At 48.7% G+C, this 22,204-nt stretch overlaps 2 protein-coding genes across 2 annotated transcripts in view; one reads left to right on the plus strand and one right to left on the minus strand.

Annotated features, from left to right (window-relative positions):
- The window catches only part of TK2 (thymidine kinase 2), a 63,273-nt gene that overhangs the window by 34,967 nt on the left and 6,102 nt on the right, over positions 1 to 22,204 (minus strand). The window lies entirely within an intron of this gene.
- On the plus strand, positions 8,654 to 19,851 carry CMTM2 (CKLF like MARVEL transmembrane domain containing 2). Its single transcript, XM_084906826.1, has 5 exons — positions 8,654 to 8,954; positions 9,073 to 9,380; positions 16,578 to 16,629; positions 18,642 to 18,743; positions 19,585 to 19,851. Exons 1-5 carry the CDS (start codon positions 8,712 to 8,714, stop codon positions 19,774 to 19,776), a joined length of 897 nt encoding a protein of 298 aa, XP_084762952.1. The 5' UTR covers positions 8,654 to 8,711; the 3' UTR covers positions 19,777 to 19,851.

Genomic DNA, 22,204 nt, shown 5'->3' on the forward strand with positions numbered 1-22,204 from the left:
TTGTTGTGTGAATCAAATGAGATCTTGTATTAACACCTTGGCACCGTATGTGACACATAGTAAGAGCTCAAGAAATGTGAGCTGCCACAGAAACGTAGAGTAGCAGGCAAACATGAGCTCCCAGAGACAGCTGAGGAGAGTGCTCCTTCTTGAGGGAGGACCACAGTAACCCATATCACCCAGCAGTCCAAGGAGGGGGTGGAACCGTGATGGGGAATCCGCCGTGGGCCGGGAAGGGCCAGTCTGCGTTTGGTTTAGAGCCAGGATCATTGTCAATGTCCTTTCATCCACATTCACAATGGCCCCTGACCACGGCTAGTTCATTTTTATCGAAACAAGTCTACATTCTGCTTCTTAGCTGTAAGAGTCCTTGTTCGCATCTTCCAATAGCTTAGTCTGCAGTTCTCAGGTACAAGGCTGCAAACCGCCGCCACCTGCCCCACAATAGCCAGACCTGTCAACCAGCCTATGGAGCGCACTGGAACTCGCTTCCAACCCTCCCCAGCCCTGCAGTGTTACCCACCAGGTGCCCAGATAATAGACCCTTCCGGGAGGCAGGTTCACAAAAGGCTCCTTGCTTTCTAATCTCAACAGGAAAAAACACCTGGAATTTGCGGGAAGTTTACTGTCTATGCACATTTTGAGGCCAGATATCACGAATCTACGTGTTGCTTTTATTATTATTATTATTATTATTATTATTATTATTGATTTTTTTTTACAGAGAGGAAGGGAGAGGGATAGAGAGCTAGAAACATCGATGAGAGAGAAACATCTATCAGCTGCATCCTGCACACACACCCCACCGGGGATACGCCCACAACCAAGGTACATGCCCTTGACCAGAATCGAACCTGGGACCTTGCAGTCCGCAGGCCGACGCTCTATCCACTGAGCCAAACCGGTTTCGGCATGAATCTACGTGTCGATGCACTCCCACTACCCACTAGACGCCAGGCACTAACCTGCTGCTTTCAGATTCCTTACGCCACGTAATCCTCAGATCAACCCCACCAATCCCAGCCATTAGCTTCATATTAAAAATCAGCATGCTGGCACGGGGGTGGGGGGGGTGAGGGGGGGGGTGACAAAGCGTGCCCCCGGTCACACATCTGGGAACTGGCAGGCCAAAAATGAGCTCCACAAATGACACCCACAAAAAGCACTCTCACCTCTTGTGTCTCATCCATGCTGACCCTCAACGCCCCATTCTACAGAAAAGGACAAAGATGGAGGCTGCCCCTCCATGCTATGCAGGTGTCCCTGCTGGGAGGCAAGAGAGCGCTGAGTTCTGACTCCATCCACCCTTTGCCTGCGCCATCATAGGCAATTCAGTGAGCCCCTCTAAGCCTCTGTTACAGCCTCTTCCCTGGAGATCACAACCATTCTGACTGGGCAGGGTGCTCAGGAGGGTTCAATGAGAGAATGACTGGGAAGTGCTCGGCACCTTGAAAAGCCACTGTGATTCCATACACCGGATGGCAGGCTCCTTGCTGTATCTGGGCAAGAACACCCCACGGACTGATACCACTAAGTCAGGCCACTTTAAAACTAAAAATGGCCGAAACCGGTGTGGCTCAGTGGTAGAGCGTTGGTCTGCGGACTGAAAGGTCCCAGGTTCGATTCCGGTCAAGGGCATGTACCTTGGTTGCGGGCACATCCCCGGTAGGGGGTGTGCAAGAGGCAGCTGGTCGATGTTTCTCTCTCATCGACGTTTCTGGCTCTCTATCTCTCTCCCTTCCTCTCTGTAAAAAATCAATAAAATATATTTTTTAAAAAAGACTAAAAATTTTCCAATTTGCTATCTGGGCCATATCAGGATTCTATCGCCCTGGGCTGTTGCCCATTCCCCACAAACTGGTGCCACGGACACATGGAGTGCCTTCTTCCATTACTGCCCCACCACCAGAGCCCAACCACTGCCCATTTATCCTCACCCTTTACTTAGCAGTTAAAGAACCCGGTACTGACATCCAGAAGGAAGGATGTTGGCACAGACGTCAGGGCAGACTCAACTGTGACCACGCCTTAGGAAAACGCAAAAGTCAACAACAGCACAAGGCATTCACTCCAGAACGTCAGGCCCGCTCCCCAGAAGGCTTCCTGCCTTCTCAGGCTATGTGAACGTGAGCCTACAGAATAAATATGACCCACCGTCTAAAGCACATGTGTCAAACACAAGGCCCGCGGGCCAAATCCAGCCCGCCAGGCCTTGCAATGTGGCCCACACCGCGCTGTCATCACTGCACTCCGCTGTCAGTTTATGACATTGTCAGTTTATGACTGTTCAGTAAACCATTCGGCCCGCGATTTAGGCTGGGTTTTAGATTTTGGCCCCTTCTCTGATTGAGTTCGACACCCCTAGTCTAAAGGATCGGTTCTACCTAAAGGTTTGGGGGGTGGAATGAAATCAGTCGAGTCCTAATCCAAAATTTTAATTTGTAAAACATTTTCATTGATTTCATAGAGGAAAGGAGAGTGGGAGAGAGAAACATCAACGATGAGAGAGAATCACTGGTCAGCTGCCTCCTGTGCACACATACACACCCCCTCCGCTGGCCCCCACTCCCCAGTGGAACCCGGGCATGTGCCCTGACAGGGAATTGAACGGTGGTTTCCTGGTTCATAGGTCGATACTCAACCAGGGAGCCACATGCACCAGGTCTAAAATTTTATTTTTACATTAAAACAAATGTATTGTGGAACAGAATCCAGAATTAATTTAAAATATAAGGCTTCCGAAAATCATATTTTTGGAAGACTAATTTGGGCTCGGCCCCCAAACCTCTAGCTGTTTTCATGCTCACTTTCTGCAGCCTTGAAGAAAAGTCTGACAGAAAAGTTGTCAGATTTTATGTTTTTTAATGGTTCTCTTTAACGAAATTAAACCCATGTCTGCTGACCAAGTCCTATCCAGGGTCTTAAAATCACATAAACTCATGTCTCTGGAAGATGGAAGAATTATGCTGCCGGGGGTTCCTCTGAATATTAATCAGAGGGGAAAGTCTGCAACAGACGTCCATCCTTAGATAAGGTAACTGACCCACTTACATGTTTTATGAAACTACATTTTCATGTAAAGATCATGTTCAATTCTGTCTTACAGGATCTTATCAACAGTTTCATTACCACCATCTTCCTTTTAGTCGTGGCCATCTTGACAATGAGGGAAAAGGAAAGGAGACACTTATTCTACGTCGGAGGGGTAAGTAAAGGCCCCCACAACTCCACTGTAGCTGAGAACTGGCACACCGACACCATTTCCATTACAGAACACCCTCACCACCATCCTTTCTCTTCTCTGCACCCAGAACTTGAGAAGACGTGAAGTTACACACATTCTAAACTCATGAAAATCTTCATCCTGATACCCATTCTCCAAACAGGGATAAAAGCAAGTTGCTGAAGCCCTTTTTGAGAATCGTATACACTATTTTTTAAACCAGTGCAACAAGATGTTCTTGTCTACTGTGTTTCCCCGAAAATAAGACATCCTCCGAAAATAAGACCTAGCGCATGGAAAGATAAGACATCCCCTGAAAATAAGACCTAGCACAACTTTGGGAGAAAAAAATTAATATAAGACACTATCTTATTTTCGGGGAAACAGGGTATACATAGGATTTAGACTTTTCGGGCTGGACTAGAGGATATCTTACAAGCACATGAAAAGAATAATTGTAGGAGGAGGGAGGAGGGAGAGCATTGCTAAAAGTGAGTGAGCCAGCCTATTTAAGAAGGAAGGAAGGGAGGAAGAAAGGAAGGGAGGGAGAGAGGAAGGGAGGGAGGGAGGAAGTCTAAGGGAGGAAATTACTTTCCAGCATCCAAGAAGTGCCCCACACAAAGCTAGCCTTGTTTGTCTGTTTTGTTAATCCTCACCTGAGGATATTTTTTCCATTTCTTCTTGGAGAGAATGAGAGGGAGGGAGAGAGGGAGGAGAGAGACATAGAGACACATCCATCGGTCGCCTCCCACATGTGCCCCAACCCGGCCCAGGACCAGGGATCAAACCTGCAACCCAGATACATGCTCTTGACCAGGAATCAAACCAGAGACCCTTCAGTGGTCTGGACTAACACTCTAACCATTGAGCAACACAAGCCAAGGCCAAGGCCAAGGCATGTTTTGACTCAATCTTGACCACTCTCATTTTTGCAGATATGGCACAGGCTGGGATACACTGAAACTTGAATCCTCATAGGAAGGGCACAAAACATGGCAGATTACATGCTTGGAAGATGGTGGGAGTGTGGGGAGGTGAGACTTTGGTTTAAGAGGTTAAACTGCCTAAACCGGTTTGGCTCAGTGGATAGAGCATCAGCCTGCGGACTGCAAGGTCCCAGGTTCGATTCCAGTCAAGGGCATGTACCTTGGTTGCAGGCACATCCCCAGTGGGGGGTGTGCAAGAGGCAGCTGATCGATGATTCTCTCTCCTCGATGTTTCTAACTCTCTATCCCTCTCTCTTCCTCTCTGTAAAAAAATCAATAAAATATATATTTTTTTTAAAAAAAAAGAGGTTAAACCATGGGAAGAGAAATTAATTTTTAAAAAATGGTTGAAGTTCTTTGAATTCATTCCATAATCAATAAATACTTGTCAGTCCAATCGGATTGTGCCAGGCCTGAACTCTGTGTTGGGGATAGAATCCTTTCCCCTAGGGGAACTGGCAGATTAGATGGGGCGAGAGCTGCCTAGGAAAAGTTCATTTAAGCAGCCATGGATTACGTGATCAGAAAGAGAAACATCCAAGGCAGACAGGAGCTGGTCCCATTTGCTAACTCAGACTCCAAATCTTCTGCCACCGGCCAGGGGATCCTAGCGCCTGGTCTCCATAAATTCTGGAGAAACCAAGATGGCGGCATAGGGTAGACACCCGAATGCAGCCTACCACAACAAATTTGAATTTAGAACTGAAAAACAGGGGAACCATCGCCCTGAAGCGACGGACGGCTGCCTGAGAGGAGGCTCTACCATCTGGGAAGGAGAGAGAAGGCCCACTGAACCTCAGGAACTGTGAAGGTGCGGAGAACTACGCGCAAAAAGGCGGCCACCCAACTTCACTGCTGGCTTGCTTGCGGAGCATGGAGAGGGCAGGCTGAGTTCGCTACTGGCTTACTCCCTGCATGGAGAGGGCGGACAGCTAATGCACGGCTGGCTTTCTGGTTCGGGAGGAAAACAGAACCACCCTATTGCGCTGATAGACGGCCCCAGACAGGGAGAGGCCAGACTGTCAGGCAGTGGGCAAAGATCTCTCAGAGGTGTGTGAAGCCAGCAGCCATTACTGCGGGACTCAGAAACCAGACCCTCGTAGGGAGGGGCTGAATAAAGCTTGTCTGCACCACCCGAGACTCCACCCCATCCAAGCGGAGCACAGAAGCCCTTCCAGTGGCTAGCTTTCTCATTCGCAGTGAATGGGACTCTCCTAGGGAGTGACAGACAGGAATCTAAAGCTTGTCTGCGCCTATACCAAAGAGGTGCGTGCGCCTGCAACCAATTGTGCGGGATTCAACAAAGCTTGTCTGTGTCACCCCGAGACTCCGCCCATTCAAGCAGAATACAGAAACCCTCCTAGCTGAGACACTTCTGATCCTCATAGCCAATTGGCTTGGAGATCAACGCTTCCCAGTGATACCAACAACAAGCAAGGCTTAACAACAAGTCTGCACACACAGCCCACAAAGGGCTATACCAAGACTGTCCACCTCAGGTAACTGGGAGGCTGACTCACTGAACCATATAGGACACCTTAGCACACAAAGCCACCCTACCAACTCAGGGAAGCTGTGAAAATGCCGAGACAAGGAAACAGATCACAAACGAAAGAAATGGAGGACAAAAAGCAACTGGATATAAAACCACGCTTATAAGGTTTTTCAAGATTTTCCTAGAAAAGGCCGATAAAATAAACAAGACCTATGAGGATATAAAAAGGGATCAACTAGGAATAAAGAATACATTGTCTGAAATAAAAAATATTATACAGAGTCCTAAAAACAGAATGGAAGATCACAAGAATCAAGTCAAAGATTTGGAACACAAAGAGCCAGAGGACATTCCTCCACAGAAGCAAGAAGATAAGAGAATCCAGAAAGTTGAAGATAGTGTAAGAAACCTCTGGGACAATTTCAAACGAGCCAACATCAGAATTATGGGGGTCCCAGAAGAAGAGAGAGAACAAGATACCGAAAAAATACTGGAAGAAATAGTGACAGAAAACTTCCCCCACCTGGGGAAAGAAATAGACTTACAAGTCCAGGAAGTGCACAGAACCCCAAACAAAAGGAATCCAAAGAGGACCACATCAAGACAAATCATAATTAAAATTCCAAGAGCAAAAGACAAAGAGAGAATATTAAAAGCAGCAAGAGCAAAGCAGGCAGTTACCTATAAAGGAGCACCCATACGACTGTCAGCTGATTTCTCAACAGAAACCATGCAGGCCAGACGGGAATAGCAAGAAATATTCAAGGTGATGAATAGCAAGAACCTACAGCCAAAAATACTCTACCCAGCAAAGCTATCACTCAGAATCGAAGGCCAGATAAAGAGCTTCACAAATAAAATAAAAAAAGCTAAAGGAGTTCATCACCACCAAACCAGAATTATATGAATTGCTGAAAGGGGTTCTTTAGGAAGAGAAAGTAAATAAAGATAAAAACTATGAACAACAAATATGTAACTACCAACAAGTGAATCTAAAAACCAAGGGAATTTAAAAAATCTGATGAACAATATTAACTGGTGAATATAATAGAATCAGAGGTATGGAAGGGGAGTGAACTGACGATTCTCGGGGGAAAGGGGAGAGGGGGATGTGGGAAGGAGGACAATGGGGGGTGGGGAAAGGGCAGAGGGTGGGGTGGGAACCTGGTGGAGGGGGGAAAAATGAGGAACATTTGTAATAATATGAACAATAAAAATTTATTTTAAAAAAATTCTTACCTGGAAGGCAGGAGACCCCACCACCTCCCACTAGCCCCCCTGCCTCCAGCCTAGGTCACTGGCCAGCCACCTCGCCATTCGGCAAGAGGGCTTTCTAAGTCCGACAACCCCCCCACCTCTCCTCTTGATAAAGTCCCACATCCTGCACCTCCCCAGGCTCAACTCTGCCCCTCCCTCAACCTCTCCAGAGGTCTCGGCCACACCAGAGTCCTCAGAGACCTCAGTCAGCCCAGTGCCTGGAGTTCTCCTCCCAGCTGGTCCCCTTAGAAACTCCTTCCTGCCCTTTCAAACTTAGCCCAAGAGTCCTGTCCACCAAGGGCCACCTCAGGACCCCAACCCCACCCGGAGCCCCCCTAAGTCCAGGGTCCTTCTCTGGGCCTTTCCTGGTGCCTCGTGAGTCAGATGAGGTCGTTAGTGTCTGCAAAACTCACCGTTTACCAAAATTCCTTTCCCTGGAAATGACAGAAAGGGTCACAGCAGGTAGCGGAGGGCCAGAGAGGGGCAAGAAGACAGGTGGCGTCCCTGGATGGGGATAAGGAAGACAGACAGACAGGTGGCTCCTGAGCTGCACAGTAACCCCACCTTTCCTTCCCGCGGACGGCCTTGTGTCCCACAGGCCCTGTGTCTTGCGGTGGCCATCGTGTGTCTCGTGGATGCGACCCTGGTCACCAAGATGGTGAGGAATGCCATGAAGAAAGCCCTGGGCATCGAAGGCGAAGCTGCGGCGGCCGCCCCAGCCAAGGAAGAACCCGGCCAGCAGCAGCCCCAAGAATCCCAGCAGGAGCCCAAACCCGAGCCCGGGAAGCCGCCCAACCCTGTGTCCTCGGAGCCAGCCGCCGTGGGATCCTAGCCGGCCAAAGAGGCTGAGCCCTCGGCCTGAGCTCACACGCTGTCACCCGTGTCGGCCCGCACACGTGATCATAAAGTCAGGGCCTCTGAGCCAGGAACACTTCTGCTTCCACGTGTTGCCTTGTGTCCAAGTCGAATTGCCTTTCTTCCTCTCCCCCACCCCCCACCCCCCACCGCCTCCCAGGGCACAGCGGCCCTGGTCTCAGGGGGGCCACCCAAGGCCCTGGACACCGCCCTGCTGCCAGCCAACCCAACCCTGGGACCAGGCCAGGCTGGACTGGGAAGGGAATCCCTGGGAAGGGGCGGGGCCTGGGCGGTGGGCGGGGCCTGAGCGGGGCTCCTGCGTGGGGGCGGGGCCAGGCTGGACTGTGAGGGGGAGCCTGAGGCAGAGGCGGGGCCTGGGCGGTGGGCGGGGCATAAGCGGGGTCGTGGGTGTGTGGCGGTGGGCGTGGCTCCTGCGTGGGGGCGGGGCCAGGCTGGACTGTGAAGGGATCCCTGGGAAGGGGCGGGGCCTGGGCGGTGGACAGGATAGGGCGGGGCTAGTGGGTGTGTGGCGGTGGGCGTGACTCCTGCGCGGGGGCGGGGCCAGGCTGGACTGTGAAGGGATCCCTGGGAAGGGGCGGGGCCTGGGCGGTGGACGGGATAGGGCGGGGCTAGTGGGTGTGTGGCAGTGGGCGTGGCTCCTGCGTGGGGGCGGGGCCAGCCTGGATGGCTGGACAGCAGGGCTGACCTTGCCACGGTGGGAAGGGCGCGTGCGGAGGGCACCACGCGATGGCTTCGCTGGCCTCTGGCCGTTGGCTGAGCGTGGCCTCCGAGCTGGTCGGTTGGCACCCGGCTGGCTCAGGGTCAGGCCTGTCCCGGGAACAGCAGCAAGAGGTTGGGCGGGCCGTGAGAAGCCGAAGGGGTGGTCCTCGCCAAGATGGCAGACAAAGGCAAAAAGGGGGACAAGCCGGGCGGCAAGCATGAGGCAGAGCACGGCTCGGTGGAGGACAAGAAGGGGGAGAAGAAGGGAGAGGAGCCGCCGCCGCCCAAGACCAAGTCCGTGCAGCCCAAGGATGAGGTGGGCACCAGGAAGGGGTGCCGCCGCTACCGCTGGGAGCTCAAGGACAGCAACAAGGAGTTCTGGATGGTGGGGCACGCCCTGGTCAAGCTCCTGAGCGTGGTGAGTGGGCCCGGCCCGGAGAGAGGGGAGGAGCGGGCTCCCGAGGCCCAGGCGGAGGAGCCGGGAGCCGGTGGGAGCCCTTGGCCTTGGCCTCGGCCGTGTGTGTCTCCCCCGACAGGGCTGCCTGGTATGCGCGCTCATCATGTTCACCGGCACCGTGGTGCACCCGCTCGTGACCCTCTTGATCCTCATGGAGCTGTCCATCTTCCTCTTCTTCATCTTCATCTACACCTTCGCCATCAACAAATACATGGCCTTCATCCTGTGGCCTGTCACTGTAAGTGCGGGAGCCGGGGCCCGGGCCGGGGCCTGCCCAGGCGCTCGCTCACCAGGACCTGCCTCCCCGCCCGCATCTGTGCCAGGCGTGGTGGGCTCAGCGCCTCTGGATGGGGCTGGGGGAGAGGCGGCTGCATTTAGGTGGAGAAGGCTCCGAGAAAGCCCACCTTGAGGGAAGGAGGCTCTTAACCCACCTGCTGGTCAAGGCCCCAAGGTCTTGGCTCTTAGGAGGGCCTGCTGCCCTTGGGAGGAGGGGAGCTGTGGCCACGACCTGCTCTTCCCAAGCCCTGTGCCAGCTCACACCCAGAACATACCCCGTCCCCTGAACGCAAAGTAAAACAATCTTCCCACAAGTTGGTCAAATAAAAATGAGGGGGAAAAAATTTTTTTTAATTACTACTTCTAGCCAAAGCTTGTTTGGCTCAGTGGATAGAGCGTCAGCCTGCGGACTGAAGGGTCCCGGGTTCGATTCCGGTCAAGGGCATGTGCCTTGGTTGCGGGCACACCATCAGGCGCTGGGGTGTGCAGGAGGCAGCTGATCGATGTTTCTAACTCTCTGTCCCTCTCCTTTCCTCTCGGTAAAAAAAAAAAAAATAATAATAATAATAATAATAATAAAATATAAGAAAAAAAAATCACTTCTAAAACAGCCTAAGATCTCCCAGGGACTATCCCTGTAAAGGGTGTTCCACCCAGAAAGAGGTTCAGGGGAAAACAGCCGTCCACCAGCCACTCCGAGCCTCTGCCCCCTCACCTGCCACGGGAGGTCAGCGCTCCTTGCCGCTGTGATTGTCCCCGAGGAGCCACGTAAAGTGCGTGGCGGAGTGCCCGAGGGCTGCGGGCCTGACGGCCTGCCCCGCTGCCTGCGTAACCACAGAGCACAGCCCTCACCCCACTGAGCCCAGGCCCTCAAGCACGGCACATTCCCAGCACGCCTCCAGCGCCCCGTGCTCCCTGCTCCTCTCCCTCTGCACACGACATGGGCTCAGAATGGCCAAGTAACTTGCCTCCAAGTAACAGCCAGTAAGTGGCACATGAAAAAAAAGACTCTCCCTGAGTAGCATCTGAGTCCTTAACTGCACTCTGTCCTGCCAACTTGTTCAAAGCTACTAGGGCCCAACCGATTTGGCTCAGTGGATAGAGCATCAGCCTGCGGACTGAAAGGTCCCAGGTTCGATTCCGGTCAAGGGCATGTGCCTTGGTTGCGGGCACATCCCCAGTGGGGCATGTGGAAGAGAGGCAGCTGATCGATGTTTCTCTCTCATCGATGTTTCTAACGCTCTATCCCTCTCCCTTTCTTTCTCTGTGTAAAAAAATCAAAAAAATATCCTTTTTTTTTTTTTTTAAGTTACTAGGGTCCAGGGACCCATGGGTCTCGGTGTGGTATATGGGGACCCTCAGTACAGGGAGAAAGGAGGAGAGAGCCAATAAGGCTCTTGGGATAAGCAGAAGGCAGAGAAAAGGGACAGGCAGAGAACAAGTTCCCAGCCAAGGAGCTTGAGAGAAGACATTTCTATTTTAGCTCCAGCAAGATGAAACATCAGGGAAGCCTGGAAGTCCTCCTCCTGCTGCACTTACCTAAAAGCCAGGGGGGGTGTACCCACTATTGCTCTAACTGAATGGCTGAGCGGGAAGAGAGAGAGAGAGAGAGAGAGAGAGAGAGAGAGAGAGAGAGAGAGAGAGAGAGAGGAGACACACACAAGGCGCCAGAAATGAAAACAGGAGCAGTGATCAAATACGCCCTGAGGTTGGTGGAAATAGCTCAGAGTGTTACCTAGGAGTATGGGCTTTCATCCATCCTTAAGTTAGGTGATGAGGCGCCGGTCCCAAGCAAAGCGGGGATTTAGAACCGAGAGCCCTGCCTGCAGCCAGCACCCTGGCACCCTGGGAAGACTACAGTACTCCCTTAGGGGAAAGGCGGAGAAGATACCTCTTCCCACACGGAGAGACCAGAAAGCATGCTTGCCCAGCGGTGTAGCTCAGTGGTTGAATATCAACCTATAAACCAGGAGGTCAAGGTTCCATTCCCAGTCAGGCAGGGCACATCCCAAATTGTACCTCTCCCTCTCCCTTCCTCTCTGAAATCAATTATATATATATATTTTTTCTTGCATATATATATATATATATATATATATATGCAAGAAAAAAATATATATATATACACACACAAGCAAGAAAGCATACTCTTCTCTGCTTGAGCTTAGAGGAATAAACAAAAAAGACCACTGTGAAACAATCAGAAAGGATATACGCACCCCTACGTTCACAGCAGCACAGTTTACAATAGCTAATATTTGGAAACAGCCTCAGTGCCCATCAGCAGATGAGTGGATTAGAAAACTGTGGTATGTCTACACAATGGCATACCATACTGCTGTAAAAAAGAAGGCCCTCTCACCATTTGTAACAGCATGGATGGACCTGGAGAGCATTATTGCTAAGCAAAATAATCCAGTCAGAGAAAGATAAATACACCTAATTGCACTCATTTGTGGAATATAATAAACAACATAAACTGATGAACAAAAATAGATCCGGAGACATAGAAGGATCAATCAGACCGTCAAACCTCAGAGGGAACCGAAACCAGTTTGGCTCAGTGGATAGAGCGTCAGCCTGTGGGCTGAAGGGTCCCGGGTTCGATTCCGGTCAAGGGCATGTACCTTGGTTGCGGGCACATCCCCAGTGGGGGGTGTTCAGGAGGTAGCTGATTGATGTTTCTCTCTCATTGATGTTTCTCTCTCATTGATGTTTCTAACTCTCTCTCTCTCTCTCTCTCTCCCTTCCTCTCTATAAAAAAATCTATAAAATATATATATTTTTTTTAATTAAAAAAAAAAAAACCCTCAGAAGAAGGCAGAGGAGGGGAGGTAAGAGAGCAAGTAAAGGAGTTATATGCCATGGCCTGGATCCTGGCCATTAGCGGCCTCACCTGTGAGATCCCCAGCCTGGGTTCCACGCAGACCAGGAGGAGACTTGATGCCTGCAGGAGGGGAACTGGTCTTCAGAGAGGACAATACTGATGGGAACTGTGGTACTAAGGGTCTTGGTAACTGTATTTGTTGTTTATGCTGAAAGGAAGTAGGCTGAGTCAATGATTTGACTCATGCACATAAGACAAGGGGAAATGAGAGGGCAGGGCAGGGTGAGGATAAACTCCAGACTCCACTGTGGGGCAGGGCGGAGTTATCCTCCATTTTGTGTAACTGGACCCTAGCCCTCACCCAACCAATCAGGGTCAGCCAAATCAGTGACATCACCACCAGTGTAAAACCCCCGGGCGTGGCGAAGTTCGCTCTCGTCCGCCATGCAGTCGGCGTGAGTGGGACAGAGCCCACGTTAACATGGAAGAGGCTCTCTTGTTAATTGAAAAAAAAAAAAAAAAAAAAAAAGGAGTTATATGTGTGCATATAAGCATAATCCATGGACAGAAACAGTAGGGGGGATGAGGACATGTGCTACGAGGTGGGAACAGCTAGGGAGAAGGCAAAGGGAGGGGTGGGGAGACATATGTAATACTTTAAACAATAAAGAATTTTTTTAAAAAGACCACCTTGAGAAATATAAATCTTGAGCTTGGACTTTATACGGATTTGGTTGGAATTTTTACTACCTTCAGCCTAGAAACCTTAGAGAACGTGATGCCTGAGGAATTAGCATGAAAACTGATCCCAATTTTATGATATTCAGAAGATACCCATGGAACTCCTGAGAGAACCAAATACAAAATCACAAAACCTAAAGATAGATTCTCACAGGGTGGGTAGGGGGCACAAAGGGGTCAGATATGAACTCACAGTTCAAAACTACAAAGCGTCGTAGTTTAAAACCCCCACAAGTAAGAATAAAGAATCAGCAAATATAACAAATGGATTAGAACACTGAAAAGATAGAGTTGTCAAAAATAGAAAGTATACTTAAAATTATTAAAGACATAAATAAGAGCACTAAGAAAAGAATAACACATGAAGAAAGAATAGACATATTTCTTTTAATTTTATATATATATATATATATATATTATTGATTTTTCACAGGAAGGGAGAAGGATAGAGAGCTAGAAACATCTATAAGAGAGATAATCGACCAGCTGTCTCCTGCACACCCCCCACCGGGGATGTGCCCACAACCAATGTACATGCCCTTGATCAGAATCGAACCTGGGACCCTTGAGTCCGCAGACCAACCCTCTATCCACTGAGCCAAACCAGTTTCTGCATATTTTTTTAAAATTTTTAAAAAAATAGATTTGAAGGGTTTGGGATCCAAGATGACAGCATAGGTAAACACCTAAACTGATGCCTTGCACAACAATTTCAAAATTACAACTAAAAGGCAAAACATCTATCACCCAGAACCACAGGAAAGCTGGCTGAGTGGAAGTTCTACAACTAGAAGGAAAGAGAAAAGAGCATTGAGACATGCACAAGCCCTGAAAAGCTGAGGTATGGAGGCACGTGATCCGGGCTGGCGGTGGGCATTGCTTTTTTCAACCCGAAGGGAGACAAGCTCCCGATCACTCTGAAAACCAGTTTCTGAGGAGACGCAGGGGATCCAAACTCCTCAGGGGAGAATCTGGACTGTCTGCCATCGGGTCGGAAAGTGAGGGTGGCTTGCTTACAGAGCTGTGCAGGAATCATTGTTTACTGCGTTGGGGTGCCGGACGTGGGGACACAGTCTGAGATGCAGAGACAGCTAACTGGCAGTCATCGCTGTTTGCCATGCCCTAGCCTAGTGACGCCCTGAGACCCCACCCCGTACAACCTACAAACCCACCCAAGCTCCAAGCAGCAGCTTTTGCATATGAATGGCCTGCCCTATTTCAGCTTAACTTAGCAAACTTGTAGCACTGTTCTGACAGCTCCAAAACCTCCAAACCCCAAGCAAACAGGAGAAAACTGTAGTTCTTGCTGTAGCTCCTGCTGGGTGGCCTCAGACAGTAGCTGACCTGCATCCCATTGGAGATCCAGAAGCCAGTGTACCTAGTGGTCAGTGTGAGACACCAGATTTCAACTCCTCACAACCATAAGTGACACATTCAAGAGGCAGACTCAGTGAGCACCAAAGCCCCACTGAAACAAGTCCTGCACCATAAGCGTGTCACCAGCACAGCAGTTCTTCCATCATAGACACAGCGGGTTCTCACAGCCACTTGGCCTGGAGGTAAATTCCTCCCAATGTACCAACAGCAATCAACTACACCAAGACTTTGCACTCAGCCCACAAAGGGGTGTATCAAGAACGTCCACTTCAGGTGATTGGGGAGGCTGAGCTACTGGCCCCTATATGTCCCCTACCACACAAAGCCACTCCATCAACACAGGGAAGCAGCCAAAATGCAGAGACAAAGAAACATGTCACGAATGAAAGAAAGCGAGGAAAGCAAACTACTGAACAACATAGAGTTCAAAACCACATTTATAAGGTTACTCAAGAATCTTCTAAAAACCGCTGAGACACTTGATGGGACCTCCTAGAATGAGCTTAGTGAGACATTCTAGGACCTTAATGAGAAGGCCAAAAAAAATGGAAAAGGACCAGTCAGAAATTAAGATACACTGTCTGAAATAAAGAATATATAGAAACTCAACTGTAGATCAACATACCCCAAGAATCAACCCAAAGATCTGAAATGCGAGGAAACAAAAAACACCCAACCAGAAAAACAAAAAGAAAAAAGAACCTGCCGAAACCGGTTTGGCTCAGTGGATAGAGAGTCAGTCTGTGGACTGAAAGGTCCCTGGTTCAATTCTGGTCAAGGGCATGTACATTGGTGTGGGCACATCCCCAGTGGGGGGTGTGCAGGAGGCAGCTGGTCGATGTTTCTCTCTCACCAATTTTTTTTATAATATATTTTTTTAATTAAATTATTATTTTTGTACATATATCAATGCCCCCCCTCCCTCTCTCACCAATGTTGATGTTTCTACAATAGCTCTCTATCCCTCTCCCTTCCTCTCTGTAAAAAAATCAATAATATATATATATATATATTTTTTTTTAAAAGAAAGAAAAAAAAGTCTCCAAAAATATGAAGATAGTGAATACTAGATTTATTTTTTTTTTAAATGAAGGAGAACTTAAGAAATTCCCACATAAAAGGTGTAGGAATTTATTAATAGACATGCCCTTAAAAAAAATTATAAAGGGAATCCTTCAGGCCAAAATGAGAGGACACTGCAAAGTAACTTGAAGCCACAAAAGAAAGAAAGGCCACCAATATAGATAACTATATAGGCAACTATAAAAGCCAGTATTATTATATTTTTATTTGTAACTCCTCTTTTCTGATATAATTTATTGCATAAAACAATAATTATAAATCTACATTAATGGGTCACAATGTATAAAGATATAATTTGTGACAACAGCAAAAAGAATTTTTGTGTGCTATTGAAACTAAGTTGGTATCAATTCAAACTAGAGTGTTATAAATTTAAGTACTGTAAACCCAAGGAAATTATATATGTGTGTATATATAAATTTCGTACATTACAAAAACTTCCATGCCAACAAATTGGAAAGTTTAGATAGTTAATTTCCTGGGGGGGAAAATCTAACTTACAAAAAGAAATGGAAAAATAGATTATAAAATAATTCATCCATGTTTTCATCTGGCTCTTGTTTAAATTGTTTCTATTTAAACCTTTTGATTCATCTGGAGCCATTTTGCTCTCAGGTGTGAATCATGGCTCTAGCTTTAAACCCTGATGGCTGTCTTATCATTTGATTTATCCATTCACTGAATAGTACACGTTTCCTGCACTGACTGGAAATGGCGTTTTTGTTAAAATACTAAATCCCATATAGTATTCATTTCTGGACTTTATATTCCATTTCATTGGTCTGTCCCTTTCTCTCTCCCTTTTATCTAAAAGCTTCATAATACGTTGTACTACCTGGTGGGAATTTTATCTTAAAACCAGGCAGTATTAGGTCAGTCAGCTATAGGCCTATCTTATTTTAATGTAGCCATAAAATCCTCAATAAAATATTAGCAAACTGAATCCGGTAACATACTAGTATAAGTAAGCAATACCTCATGACCAACCAGGGCGTGAGCCAAGAATGTAAAGATGGCTTCGTTGTCAAACTTCTACTAATATATCTCGCCATCTTTCATTTAAAGGAGAAAACCGTTTCACCATCTCCTAAGCCGCTGGAAAACTATTTAGTCATAGTCAATACTTATTTTTAGAAATCTCCTAGCAAACTAGGGTGGGGGGGAGAGGGAACGTCCTTATTTTAATAATAGGCATCTACCCAAACCTACCGTAAGCATTTCCTTTCATGGCAAAACTTGAAAAGCATATCCTGAGAGCTGACTGCTGTCCCCGTTTCTAGTCAGCATTCTGCTGGAGACCTGAATCAGCACAATGGGGCAAGAAAAACAAAGGTATACGGATTGGGGAGGGAGGGGTGGAACCCCGCATTACTCATACGTCATGTGATTCTCTACACTAGGGGTGTCGAACTCAATCAGAGAAGGGGCCAAAATCTAAAATCCAGCCTAAATCGCGGGCCGAATGGTTTACTGAACAGTCATAAACTGACAATGTCATAAACTGACAGCGGAGTGCAGTGATGACAGCGCGGTGCGGGCCACATTGCAAGGCCTGGCGGGCTGGATTTGGCCCGCGGGCCTTGTGTTTGACATGTCTGCTCTACACAGAAAATCCAAGAGGATCTACTAGTCAAATTACTAGAACTGATCTGAGGTCCTGGAGGTTTTGCCAGAGACAAAAACAAGAGTGTTCCTGGCTACCAGCAACACACACCGAGAAAACAAACATTTTGAACAACAGACGACGAGGTGTCTGAGAATAAGACCGCTCAAAGAGGCGCTCGGCTTCATGTAAGCGGTGATAACGTTTCGTTCATGGACACAAAGGAGAATCCTAAAAACACGGAGAAATACACCACACACATTCACAGATGCAAAGAGTTGCTATCATAAAGATGGCAATTTACTTCCAAAGTCATCTATCAATTAAACGAGAGCCCGCCCGAACAAGAGGTTGTTCATGGAACTTTACAAGACGATGCGAAAAGTCTTATGGAAGAATTAAAAGAATGACAAGGATGGGCGTGCCCAATGAGATATCTGAATTGCTATAAAACTTTGGCACTAGCTCAGAACTGAGAAGATGGAATTGTTATGGAGTGAATGCGTGCATACCCCCCAACTTCCATACACTGATATCCGAACCCCCGGTGTGACTACAATTGGAGATGGGGCCCGGTAGACTAGTGAATAAGATTAAATCAGGTCAGCCCAGCCAGTGTGGCTCAGTGGTTGAGTGTCGACCTATGAACCAGCAGGTCATGGTTCGATTCCCGGTTAGGGCACATACCCAGCAGTGGGCTCCATCCCCAGTGTGGGATGTGCAAGTGGCAGCCAATCAATGATTCGCTCTCATCATTGATGTTTCTCTTTCTCTCTTTCCCTCTTCCTTCCTCTCTGAAGTCAATAAAAATTTTTTAAAGCGGAAGCCGGTTTGGCTCAGCGGTAGAGCGTCGATCTGCGGACTGAAAGGTCCCGGGTTCGATTCCGGTCAAGGGCATGTACATTGGTTGCGGGCACATCCCCGGTAGGGGGTGTGCAAGAGGCAGCTGGTCGATGTTTCGCTCTCATCGACATTTCTAGCTCTCTAGCTCTCTCTCCCTTCCTCTCTGTAAAAAATCAATAAAATATATTAAAAAAATTTTTTTTTTAAAGTTTAAAAAATAAAAGATCCTGGGCTTTGGGTCTTGACTCAAAGAACCCAGCTGAGGGGCCACAGGTATGTTCACTTAGCCAGGTGTGTGTGTGTGTGTGTGTGTGTGTGTGTGTGTATGTGTGTGTATATATATATATACACACACATACACACACACACACACACACATATACATACACTAGAGGCCTGATGCACGAAGATTCATGCAAGAATGCACCTTCCTTCCCAGGCCACTGGCACCACCTTCGCTTCCGTGGGAGCCAGCTTTTCGCTCTGGCCCGGAGCCGCCTCTCCACCTTCCCACGCTGCCCAGAGGCCCTGAGTGGCTGGGGCGGAGCAGAACGCCTGCCTGCGTCATCAGTGGCGACAACTCAAATGTCCTGCCCTGCCCGCCCCAGCTGCTTGGCGCCTGCATATGCAAATTAAACCCACCATCTTTGTTGGGTCAATTATTTGAATACTCACTCCTGATTGGGTGGTGAGCGTTGTGAGGGTACGGTCAATTTGCATCTTACTCTTCTATTAGTGTAGACCTGTTATTAGCTAATATACATAAAATACTTATATATTCTTTCATTAGGCGGAAGTTTGAAACTTGTTCCTTCTAGGGAGCTCTGCCAGGTGGGCTGTCCCTGGGGCCTGTGCTCGGCCCCAGGCTGACTGACACTCCTCTCTCCCATGCTTCCAGGACATAATCAATGACCTGTGCGCCACTGCTTCCCTGGGCGGCACTGCGGTCTACGCCATACTAACTCGCGAAACCATGCCAATCAACTACATAATTTCTGTGGTGAGTCTCCCTTGTGGGGCTGTTTATTTGCTTAGAAATCACCTCTTTTTTTGGAGGACGGGTGTTTCCCCCCCACCCCCCACCCCCCTGTTTGAAGGCCACATAATTGCTTTTCACAGAGTCTTGCGATCTGAGCAAAGTTTGAAAGTAAAGCTGATAAGTGTTCCCAGTGGAGAAGCCACTGAAATAAATTTGATGTCTAGGGAGCCACCCAGGCTGCTGGCTTCCTCCTTGTAGCTGCTGACCCAGAGGCCACAGTTCCTACCCTACCCCCAGGCCAGGTGTAAAGAGATAAAGAAGCAGAGGGTGACCGGGCACTGGGGACGGGGGGAGGACTCGGTCTATGGCGTCTGGCCATTGAAGGGGACCTGCTTCCTCTTAGAAACCAGGAAGGAGCCCAGCCAGCGTGCCTTGGTGGGTGAGCGTTGACCTATGAACCAGAAGGTTCAATTCCTGGCCAGGGCACGTGCCCAGGTTTTGGGCTTGATCCCCAGTAAGGGAGCATGCAGGAAGCAGCCAATCAATGATTCCCTCTCCTCATTGATGTTTCTATCGTTCTCTTGCTCTCTCTCTCTCTCTCTCTCTCTTTCTCTCTCTCTCCCTCTCTCTCTCCCTTCCTCTCTCTGAAGTCAATAATATATATATATATATACACACATATATATATGTGTGTGTGTGTGTGTGTGTGTGTGTATATATATATATATATATATATATATATATATATATATAATTTTTTTTTTTTTTTTTTTTTTTACAAAAAAGAAAAGAATCCAGGAAGGAAATAGGCCAACTTCAGGGCGAAAAGCAAAAGTCACCAGAGGCTCCTTGTGTTTTCTAGGCCCTTATTGCGGTGGCTGCCTTTTTCCCTATCATGGATATATGCCTTCAAAGAAAACACTTCAGAGGCAAGCATATCAAAAGGAATGTGCTGGTTCCTCCTCCAAAACCGGGAGCTGAAAAGGAGAAGGAAGAGCCAAAGCCGAAGGAGGACAAGAAGGGGAAGGCAGGGGCGAAGGCGGGCAAGAAATGACCGAGGGGAAGCCTGTGGCCGGCAGTGGCCGCGCGTTTTACAGCGGAGCTGCGTCCCACTGTCTTCCTGTCTTCTCCCTCCGTGACTTTCTTTTCCACTTAAATAACCGCCTGTGCTCGGAAAAGGAATTCTCTCTAAATGGATTTTTTCTTCTGTTCTCGCAGCCCAGGTTACCCAACGTTCTGGTGCGGTGAGGGGTGGGGGGGGCGGCCTGTGGGTGGCACTGGCTGTCCGCCCTGACCAGCCGACGGGGCCACAGGGAAAGGAGAGGGCGGGAACAAAAGGAGGCATTTCTTTCCCACGTTATTTTTTATTTACCTACTCTTATTTATTTGAGAGAGAGAGAGAAATATCGAAGATGAGACAGAATCATGGATTGGCTGCCTCCTGCATGCCCCCCACTGGGGATCGAGCCCCCAGCCTGGGCACGTGCCCTTGACGGGAATCGAACCTGGGACCCTTTACTCTGCAGATCAAGGCTCTATCCACTGAGCCAAACCGGCTAGGGCATATATATATATATATATATATATATATATATATATATATATATATGCTTATTTATATACATGTGTATGTGTATGTGTATATATATATATATATATATATATATATATATATTTTTTTTTTTTTTTTTTTTTAAAGCATCCAGATAGTTACTAGGAGAGAAATAAGATTGCTGGCCTTCCTGACTCTTCAAAGTTTGGCACTGGCCCTCATTTGAAGCACCGATGGGAGGAGGAGGGCAACAGGGGTGGTGGCACCCTCTCAGGGCTCAGGGCCTCTGAGCCGGAGTCAGGCTGGAGTGGGCCACGCAGGATGGGCTCAGGAGGGACTCGGGGGCTGGTTGCTATGGAGCTGGCCAGCGGTCCATGGGACCTGCAGCATCTCTGTCCGGTAAAGACGCGAGCCTAAGCCCAGAGCCATGGCTCCCACATGCAGCCCCCCGCCCCCCACTCCCCCACACACACACACACCACCACCACCACCACCACCACCACCACCACCACCAGGGTCAGGGCCTCACTCTCACCAGACAGTGCAGCCACTTGGCAATCTGGCAGGAGAAGAGTCATCCTCATGGAAGAAAAGTGAGGTCCCAAATTGAGGCATGAGGAGCTGGGAGGAGGGGCGAGGGTGGAAGGGGCATGAGCTCGGCCAGGAACCACATGAGAAGGAGGCGGGAGAGGCAGCGGGGCCTTGGCTGCCGGGGTGAAGACCTTGGCCTCTGTCCCAATGCCATGGGGAGACTCGGGGTGCGCCTCCCAGTGGGAGGAGATGACACAGTTGGCCTCTGCGGCGGCGGAGGAGGTGGCTGCCTGTCAAGCGGGTGGGAAAGATGGGCAACTGGAGCAGGTCCCGGGTGAAGCAGGAAGAGCTGGTCTCCACCCTTCAAGTGCACCTCTGTAGCCCTCACACCGCCCCCTGCTGGCCAGGTAAGGAAAGGCAACCCTACCAAAAGAAGGCGGGCCTGCAGGGGAAAAGCTAAAACATGTACACTCTCCTGCCGAATGGCCCAGAATTACATCCCCGCCACTCCCCCCGCCCCCTCCCCCCCCCCAGATATTTAGCCAAGAGGACTGATATACTAGAATGTTATACAAGCCTAAAAGCTAAAACATAAAAGCCCACATGTTTCAAAGGAGGTACGTACACTGTGCTACACCATATGATACCCCCCAACAACAGCAAACAAGCTCCTGACACGTGATGGAGAAGGGCAATAAGAGTGAAAGGTCACGATGAGCCTCAGCCAGTACTGAGTGAAAGAACCCGGACCCAAAAGGAAGACACACCGCCGGTGTGGCTCAGGGGTTGAGCCTCAACCCATGAACCAAGAGGTCACTAGTTTGATTCCAGGCCAGGGCACAGACCCAGAGTGCAGGTTTGATCCCCAGCAGGAGGGTGCAGGAGTCAATGATTCTCATCATTGATGTTTCTCTCCCTCCCTCCCTCCCACTTCCTTCCTCTCTGAAGTCAATATATTTTTAAATACAAAGGAGAACACCCGATTCTATTTTGAAGTTCAAGGACAGGGGGAAAACTAGTGAAAGAAATGGAAACAGTGGTTACCTCAGGAGGTGGAGAATGGGGATTGATGACAAAGGAGCCAAGAGGGGACTTTGTGGGGCGTGAGTCAGTGTGATACATTTGTTTGGGGAACTGGTTACACAGGGGAACACATCTGTCAAACCTCTGCATGCATAAGATCTGTGCCTTCCGTTGTATGTAAATTGTACCTAAAAGTGTAAGGTAAACATGGCTGTGCCCAGAGTCCAGCAGGAAAGGGTGGACCTTGTTAAACTCCTCTCACCCATTCCTCTCACCCCGGTAACATTGAGGAACTAGAAGAAGAAAAAAAAAGAGCAAACTAAACCCAAAGCTAAGGGGGGAAAAAGAGGAAACAACAAACCAGAGATAAGTAAGA

This window comes from Pipistrellus hanaki (assembly GCF_964339955.1).
Source record: "Pipistrellus hanaki genome assembly, chromosome: 15".
NCBI classification, from domain to species: Eukaryota; Metazoa; Chordata; class Mammalia; order Chiroptera; family Vespertilionidae; genus Pipistrellus; species Pipistrellus hanaki.